The 9,006-nt window shown below is 48.4% G+C and overlaps 1 protein-coding gene across 2 annotated transcripts; it reads right to left on the reverse strand.

Annotated features, from left to right (window-relative positions):
- Nucleotides 1-535: 535 nt before the first annotated feature.
- LOC117381503 (PWWP domain-containing protein 2A-like) lies at nucleotides 536-8,536 on the reverse strand. 2 transcript variants are annotated; one of them, XM_055226746.1, is made up of 3 exons: nucleotides 7,750-8,536; nucleotides 2,489-3,941; nucleotides 536-2,410 (listed from the first exon to the last, which is right to left on the reverse strand). In XM_055226746.1, exons 1-3 carry the CDS (start codon nucleotides 8,505-8,507, stop codon nucleotides 1,196-1,198), a joined length of 3,426 nt encoding a protein of 1,141 aa, XP_055082721.1. In that variant the 5' UTR covers nucleotides 8,508-8,536; the 3' UTR covers nucleotides 536-1,195. The 2 variants fall into 2 exon arrangements, with proteins under 2 accessions (XP_055082721.1, XP_033834371.1); XM_033978480.2 differs by having other exon boundaries at nucleotides 536-3,941.
- Between the last annotated feature and the right edge of the window lie 470 nt (nucleotides 8,537-9,006).

Genomic DNA, 9,006 nt, shown 5'->3' on the forward strand with positions numbered 1-9,006 from the left:
GAAGAGGAGAGAGAATGAAGACAGGAGAGGGGGAGTAAAATGGAGGTGAGGAGGGTCATCTTAATGAGGGAAAAAGAGAGGGGGGGGTCGCGTAGAAGAGGAAGAGGAGAGAGGCTAAGGGGAGGATGAGGGTGAGGTAGGAAAGGAATAGAGGTGCTCAACAAAGGAGATCTTAGTAGTAAATGGAGGAGGGGAGGAGGGGGGTAAAATGGAGGAGGTAAAGAGGTAAAATGGAGGATGCGTTTTCCGTCTGTTTGCAGCAGAAAAGTGAAAAGGCAGAGACACAAAAAGATTCACAACATTTTATTTAACAACAGTTTCAACATTTACACAAGTTCTGTTCTGCAAACAGAGGGAAACATCCGGGCCAAACTGGGCCAAACTGGGCCAAACCTTAGTCCAACTCAGTCCAACAGTTCTAGAGTCCTTTGACCAAATCCGGATCTAAAGGGGGCCCGGGTCTAAAGGGGGGGACCGAGTCTAAAGGGGGGGACCGAGTCTAAAGGGGGGGGGGGGGCGAGTCTGGGGGGGGGCGGGTCTAAGGGGGGGGGCGAGTCTAAACGGGGCCGGGTCTACAGGAAGGGGCCGAGTCTAAAGGGGGCCGAGTCTAAAGGGGGACCGGGTCTAAAGGAGGATTGGATTTAAAAGGGGACGGGGTCTAAAAGGGGATTGGGCGTAAAGAGGGTTCGGGTGTAAAGGGGGGCCTGGGTGTAAAGGGGGAACCTGGTCACGAGCAGGGTCTCAGAAACTAACTCGAATACTTTTTTTTTTTTTTTTTTAAGTTCCGTTTCTGTTTCTTGACTTAAATAAAATGTTAAAGACATGAACTGAAAATTAAGTCACAGTAAACTGGGTCCAGATCAGGACTAAGCCAGGACTAAGCCAGGACTAAGCCAGGACTAAGCCAGGTCTGAGGACGAGTTTGGCACTAAATTAGATTCAAATGAGACAAAACATGATACAAGAAATCCTTCTAAAAACCAGGACCAAACCAGAACCAGGTCCAAGGAAAATCATTTACAGCAGTTTACAGCCTACAGTTCCCAAGATACACCAGGTCTTTCCCATGAGGCCACAGGAGACTGCACAAAATCACCACTGCTCCCACGTTGTTATTTAAACTAGATTTTAGTTTCGCTTTCTCCTCTGAGCTCAGTGCATTTAGCTTTAGTCGTGTTTAGCTTTAGCGTCTTTGCTACGTCTCAAACTGTGTGATCAGTGCCCGCACTTCCGGTGTGAGCTGCTTGGCGGCGCTGGCAGCCTCCGCAATGGCGCGGCGGTATGGCCCACGGCGTTTCCTGTCAAAACGCGCCTGAAACGTCTCAAGAAACGGCGATGTGAGACTCAGAGCCAACACAGAGGTGGTCCTGGAGCCGAACCACGCCACACGCACTTCCTGTTTCACAGCCCCACCCCCATCTCCACGGCGACAGACTGCCAGAGACAGCACGCGTGCCGGCCACCAGGGAAACCCTGCAATCTTCGCCCAAACTATGTCCCCCACACAAACACAACGCCCGTCTGCTCCCACGCACTTAGGCACTGCCCGGCTCTGCGTCGGTCTAGGGTCTAGTCTAGGGTCTAATTTAGGGTCTAATTTAGGGTCTGGTCTAGAGTCCAGTCTAGGGTCTGGTCTAGGGTCTGGTCTAGGGTCTGGTCTAGGGTCTGGTCTAGGGTCTGGTATAAAGTCTGGTCTAAGGTTAGGGTTAGACTCAAGTTTAAACTCAGAGAGTCCAGTCCCTAAACTTGAGTCCAGACCTGATAGTTTTGGTTTCTTCTCCGAGTTCTCTGTTTCCAGTTCCTGGGTTTTACACACAGATTTTGCTCTGGACTGGGTGCTGCGCTGGGCCCGGGTGCTACGCTGGGACTGTTCTGAGGCCCGAGAACCAGACCGGGACCTAGGTCTGGACTCAGAGGAAGAGGCCGGAGATGAGGGCCTGGAGTCCACCACAGACTCAGACCGAGAGGGGGATCGAGACCGGGACTTGGACCGGGACCGGATTGTCGGGTCTGGACTGTCCTTAGACCCGGAATCTGGGGAGCAGTCCATTGGCTCAGGCTTGGCCTCTGTCACAGTTCTGTTTTCAGGTTCACATTCCAGTGTAATGGATTTAGGATTAGAACCAGACTCTGGGCCAGGACTAGGCCTGGACTCCGGGCCAGGACTAGGCCTGGACTCCGGGCCAGGACTAGGCCTGGACTCCGGGCCAGGACTGGAACTTAACTGGACCTGTGAACAGTCCATAGACTCATCGATCGATGCTGCTGCTGCTGCATCTGAACTGAGGTCTGACTCAAACTCTTGATCTAGTTCTGATCCGGGTCTCTGGCCTCGACTTGAACTTGGTTTAGCCTCACTTTGAGCCCCTTGTTCTGCCCTTTCCTCACAAACAGACTTTGCCTCACCTGGGTTAACTTTTGCTTCTGGTAGTAGGTCTAGACCTGGTTTCAGGTCTAGTCCCACTTTTGGATCTAGTGTCGGTTTCAGGTCCAATCCTGGTTTTGGCTCTAGTCCTGGTTTTGGGTGTAAACCTGGCTTAGTCTGATACTGGTCCTGGTCTGGATCCAGGTCACACCAGCCAATAAAGTCCAGATCAAAGTCTCGGGTTGGTCTAGGGAAAACCTGTTTGCGGCGACTGCGCGAGGGGGAGGGGCTGATGAGAAGAGCTGGTCTAGAGTCTGGATCCAAGCAGGACTGGGACTCGGGTTCAGGTTTAGGGTCTTGTTTGGGATTCTCCTGGAGCCGGCCTGAGTCCTGGTCTAACGAGGTCTTAGTGTTGTTATCTGACTCTCGTCTGTACTGGAATTTGGGTTCAGGTTTTCGGTCTGGTTCTATATTCTGTATGGAATTTGGGTCCTTCCGTTCAGTCCGGGTGTCAGTCTTGGCGTCAGTCTTGGCGTCAGTCTTAGCGTCAGTCTTGGCGTCAGTCTTGGCGTCAGTCTTGGCGTCAGTCTTGGCGTCAGTCTTGGCGTCAGTCTTGGCGTCAGTCTTGGCGTCAGTCTTGGCGTCAGTCTTGGGCTCTGCTTTAATGCCTGGTTTAGACCCAGGTTTAGCCTCCTGTCTGCTCTGAAGTCTATTCTGCAGTCTGCTGGGGGTCTTAGTCTGGACTTTGGGGTTCTTGTTGGTCCGCTGAGGTCCTGGTTCTAGTCTGGGTCCTGGTCTGGATTTGGTCTTAGGGGGTGGGGGGCTGGGCTCTGGTTCGGTTCGGTACCTGTGCGGCTTTAGTCGGATTCTGGGAGGAGATAGAGCCGAGGAGATCCTCCGGGTTAGGACCCTGGTCCCAGCCGAGGCTCCAGAGGCTGGGTTAGACCTGAGACCGGATCCTGCCCTAAGACCGGAGCCAGACCTGAGGCTGCTGGAGCGGGCGGGCTCTCTGTCTCTGTTGCGGGGATCTCGGGCGTGGTTGGCTGAGTTTGAGGTGCTCTGTGGTCGTCGGGGGGCGGGATTATGGGCTGTTGCTCCTCCCCCCGGTGTTCTGGGCGCGTCCCGCCGTGGTCGCGCGGGCCGGGAGTCGTCACAGCGCAGACGCTTGACTTCTGTCGGCAGGTTTTCGTCGAGGGGTTCGGGGTTGGGGCGGCGGCGCGTGGAGGGGGTGGGTCTGGGACCAGCTGCGCCCTTGCACCTGTCGCACAGCACCTGTCGGGGCCGGAGCCGCACTAACATGCAGGTGGGCTCTTCACTGTTACCGTAGCGACGGCGGGAGCGTTTGATTCGTCGAGGCGGCGGCTGAGGCAGGCTTTGGTGATACGTGTCTCTGAGGAACAGCGGAGGAGGGTAGGGTGCCCCCTGGTGGAACAGCGGGGTCAGAGCGGGGTCAGGAGATGCATCTTCTGCGGGAGGGGGCGGGGCATCTGCAGCAGGGGGCTGGGCCGGGATGTGCCGCCGTGACAACTCCCTGCGAGCAGGAAACGTGGTGATGGGGATTCCATACGGCCCGAACCTGAAGAGAGAGAGAAATATAAAATCTGCAACTACAATACATCAGAACACACGATAAACAGGATTCAAAAATAAAGAGGCAGAGAGTTAGACGCATGTAAACATCACGAACAGGGAAGGCAATATATCCGCTACACTGTATTGGCCACGTGTCTCTTCGATATTGGCCATTATCGATAATTGACATCAATATTCCATATCAGGTTTTTTATTCTTCGCCGCCCCAGTCTCTGCGCCCTTTATGAACAGATTAATGAGTCAAAATAGAAACAGAAGAGTGTTATATATCTGTGTGTATGACTGTTGCAATATCCCAGTGTGGCCAATCTCATCGCACAACGGCTCAAGTGACCGTGGCAGACTTGAATGTAAATCCACTCATCGGGCAGCGTTAAAACCCTGTGAATTTTGGCTTCACCCCCAGTAACCTGCACTCCGCCCACGGAGCCAACAAGGGTCCACAAGCTCCTCCCACATGAGTTTAGAGCAGGACAATGTTACAAGACAACAGTATATATGCATATCTCCTCTCTAAAAACTGTATGTAGTGACCAGAAGTGGCTGTTTCTGACGTGCACACGTGTGTCTTTCACTCAAGTCGCCATTTTTCAAGTACGATCCCAGTTTACATGCGTTATTAAGGGCCTACATACTAAACCACATACACTGGGCAGAAGGACACATGATTTTATACCCAGAGAAAAACACTGTTACCTTACAAAGGTGAAAAGTTTATGATCGTTAAGATACATTTGTGAGCCTCACTATGGATTTTACACACATAATATCAGTATCGGCAAATATTAGTTATCAGCCACAGCAGCCGGCCAAATATCACATATCAGTATCGACTCCAAAATCGTCATTGGTCCATCCCTAATTATAAATCAGATTATGATCAGTGTGCAGCCGTCAGGCTGAACCTGAGATTTACAAAAGAGAGAATAGTCACCATAATGTGTCAGATTTTCTAAAACATTAAACAGAGTAAATCTAGCCATGGGACGATAGTGAAATCTGGTGTCACGATTATCACGGACAAAACAAGAGATTAACGATTATATCATAATCATTTTTTAAGTTGCTAACAGTTTTAAATGCTACGGATATGAATAATTATAATATGTATATGTTCCATATTTAGCAGCTGTTGTATTGTACTTTGTTATAAGTGAAAACAACAGCGATCAAGAGGAGATTATTAGGGAGAAGTAGGTTTGTTCTGCACATTCTGGTGATGTAATGGGGATTATCTTTGTTAATGACTACCACGATTATACAAAATGTCCCACGAACAATTGTAGTCAATCCTTTTTATCACATTAAACAAATTTATTGTTTATTGTCCCATCCCTAATTAAAACATGGACTAATATGGTCCCAGTCCCACAGTAACATCACAAAGGGTCAGACACAGAGACAGACTTAGATCTAACCTATATGATCTATATGATCTGAACACCTGGCCACACAAAGTGTCCCTCTAATAACATTTTGTGCGTTTTGTGTATATGTGTGCTCTCTGCATTTATCAAACGCATTTCCTTAAAGGAATGGCAGTTTTTACACTGGACCATCTTCTTCTTTCTGGACTAAATTTGGGGACCTAAGGCATTATTGCTTTCAATACACTTGATGAAGAATGCATTTGTTGTGTGATTTTTAAATGTTCAAAACTTATTACAACTAAGGTTGTATAAGTTTTTGTTATATTTAACATTCTCTGTGTAAGAAGAGCTCAAGCTTGAGTTAACTTATTACCACATTGGATAATGCCTTATGCAAACGTTAATTCTAAACTCTCAAACTCCACTAGAGATAGACAGACATATCCCGCCAATATTTGCGGCCTTTAGTGTCTTGACTATCGGCCTTAAATCTCTACTAACCCTATCCTTAAATCTCCAGCACAGGCAGATATTTAGTCTGGGCCTAAAGAATATACATAAAGGTTAATTTGAACACTTTAGTACGAAGAGGACACAGCATTTTATTACAAACTGGTACAAGAGCTGTAGTGTGTTTTGTGCCTGCTTCTTGGGTGAGGTGAGACCCGGGTGAGGTGAGACATGGGGTAAGGTGACGTCGGGGTAAGGTGACGTCGGGGTAAGGTGACGTCCGGGTAAGGTGACGTCCGGGTAAGGTGACGTCCGGGTAAGGTGACGTCCGGGTAAGGTGACGTCCGGGTAAGGTGACGTCCGGGTAAGGTGAGACCCGGGTAAGGTGAGACCCGGGTAAGGTGAGACCCGGGTAAGGTGAGACCCGGGTAAGGTGAGACCCGGGTAAGGTGAGACCCGGGTAAGGTGAGACCCGGGTAAGGTGACGTCCGGGTAAGGTGACGTCCGGGTAAGGTGACGTCCGGGTAAGGTGACGTCCGGGTAAGGTGACGTCCGGGTAAGGTGAGACCCGGGTAAGGTGAGACCCGGGTAAGGTGAGACCCGGGTAAGGTGACGCCTGGGTAAGGTGACGTCCGGGTAAGGTGACGTCCGGGTAGACTCCATTGTAAAATCAGCATTATTCCGGTGGCATGAAGTAGCACGTCTTATTCAAGGCATTCTGCCACAAAAATTAATCCCTCAGAAACATGGCATTTATTTCTCCATGTTACGATTTTATTCTAAAAACAAACACGACTTTTCATGTGCTTTATAAAAAAATGTGATTTACATGAGCATCTGTGTTTAAGACAGGTCCATGAGCACACTGGACTGCAGGATTATTAAATACTAAATATATATGAAATACACCAGCATTTACCTGCAGGACAGGTCCATGTGCTCTCCTCTGTACTGTTGGATACTAAATATATATTAAAAACTCCTCTGTACTGTTGGATTATTAAATACTAAATATATGAAATACTCCTCTGTACTGTTGGATTATTAAATACTAAATATATTGTATAATGTAATTACCTCATTGTGTGATGTTTTATGTGTTTGGTTATTTTATGTGAAGCACTTTGGTCAGCTGGGGTTGTTTTTAAATGTGCTATATAAATAAACTTGAATTGAATATATTAAATACTCCTCTGAACTATTGGATTATTAAATACTAAATATATTAAATACTCCTCTGAACTATTGGATTATTAAATACTAAATATATATTAAATACTCCTCTGAACTATTGGATTATTAAATACTAAATATATATTAAATACTCCTCTGAACTATTGGATTATTAAATACTAAATATATTAAATACTCCTCTGAACTATTGGATTATTAAATACTAAATATATTAAATACTCCTCTGAACTATTGGATTATTAAATACTAAATATATTAAATACTCCTCTGAACTATTGGATTATTAAATACTAAATATATTAAATACTCCTCTGAACTATTGGATTATTAAATACTAAATATATTAAATACTCCTCTGAACTATTGGATTATTAAATACTAAATATATATTAAATACTCCTCTGAACTATTGGATTATTAAATACTAAATATATATTAAATACTCCTCTGAACTATTGGATTATTAAATACTAAATATATTAAATACTCCTCTGAACTATTGGATTATTAAATACTAAATATATTAAATACTCCTCTGAACTATTGGATTATTAAATACTAAATATATTAAATACTCCTCTGAACTATTGGATTATTAAATACTAAATATATTAAATACTCCTCTGAACTATTGGATTATTAAATACTAAATATATATTAAATACTCCTCTGAACTATTGGATTATTAAATACTAAATATATATTAAATACTCCTCTGAACTATTGGATTATTAAATACTAAATATATTAAATACTCCTCTGTACACCAGCGTTTACCTGCGGGACAGGTCCATGAGCACACCGGAGAACACCTTGTGTCCCACACGGAACGACACCACAAGCGCGTCGTCGATCACGTGATCCAGAGACACCCGCACCTGTGTCCCGGGCCGCAGCTCCGAACCGGAGTCCGGGAGTTCCGCGGGATCCTGAGCGGGGTCCTGAGCGCGGTCTGCGGCCTGCTGCCCGCAGTCCTCCCCGCTGTCCTCTCCGGGCTCTCGGTCCGCGGGCTCCGGCAGCGCCGTGAAGCGCGAGGCCGCGGGCTCGGTCCGGTCCGGGCTCCCGGTCAAAGAGCTCCCGGTCAGAGTTCTCTCGGTGCAGGCGCGGTCCGGGCCGTTGGGCTGGCCCAGAGACAGTCCGGCCTCCGGAGCCTCCGGGGCCGCGGGCAGAGACAGCGGGGACACGGCGGACTGCACCGGGTCCTGCTCTGCTCCGGGGCCGTGGTCAGAGAGGCCTTTCCCCGCGGCAGAGTCCCGCAGCAGCGGCGGGAGCTCGGGCTGCTCTGCGCGGGGGGAGAACGGGGCAGCGTCCTGCGGCTCGGCGTTAGCATTAGCCTCTGAGCTAACAGTAGCCGCGGTAACATGGCGCCTGTCTTCGTCCTTGTCGCTGAACGCCGCGCAGAGGCGCGTCCCCGGCGGCTCGGGCAGCACAGGCGGGAGGCCCGGGCCGGAGCGGGCCGGGTCCGGAGGCCTGGGTTCGGGGGAAGAAATAGTCGGAACCGCAGCAGCTCCGGGCTCGCGGGCCACGGCCGCCATTTTGTTCCGCTGTGATGCGGAGCGGCGCGAGGCCCCGCCCTCTGTGACCGCGGCACTGCGCAGATGCGTTTCCACTGGCTGAAGAAGCTGTCCGTCAGAAGCAGCGCACACAACGTGCGCTGTGATTGGCTGTTGCTGACGCAGCGAGGAGTCCGTTTGTCTTTTAGAACAACATCTGTTTTTTATCAACAAAAAGCAAAAACCCGCCCCGAGTCTGAGCCCCGAGTCTGAGCCCCGAGTCTGAGCCCCAGGTTCTGAGTCCTGGTCTGTGGCTCCTCCGGTAAACACACTTAGTATAATACAATAATAACACTGTGACACACACAACATAATGAATATAATACATTTACAATTAAAGAACAGAAAACACAAGATTCACATTCAATGCAATGGATTTACCACAAGAGAGAGTATAAACAGGACTAAACCAGGACTGAACTGAACAAGGACTGAACCAGGACTAAACCAGGGCTGAACCAGGACTAAACAAGGAATAAAC

Source organism: Periophthalmus magnuspinnatus, chromosome 14, assembly GCF_009829125.3.
Source record: "Periophthalmus magnuspinnatus isolate fPerMag1 chromosome 14, fPerMag1.2.pri, whole genome shotgun sequence".
Lineage (NCBI taxonomy): Eukaryota > Metazoa > Chordata > Actinopteri > Gobiiformes > Gobiidae > Periophthalmus > Periophthalmus magnuspinnatus.

Bases quoted from the DNA above. Each gene is read 5' to 3' on its own strand.
- LOC117381503 (XM_033978480.2), bottom strand. From the start codon at position 8,507: ATGGCGGCCGTGGCCCGCGAGCCCGGAGCTGCTGCGGTTCCGACTATT. The intron at 3,942-7,749 runs GTAAACGCTGGT...CTCTCTCTTCAG, and splicing joins CTCATGGACCTGTCCCGCAG to GTTCGGGCCGTATGGAATCC.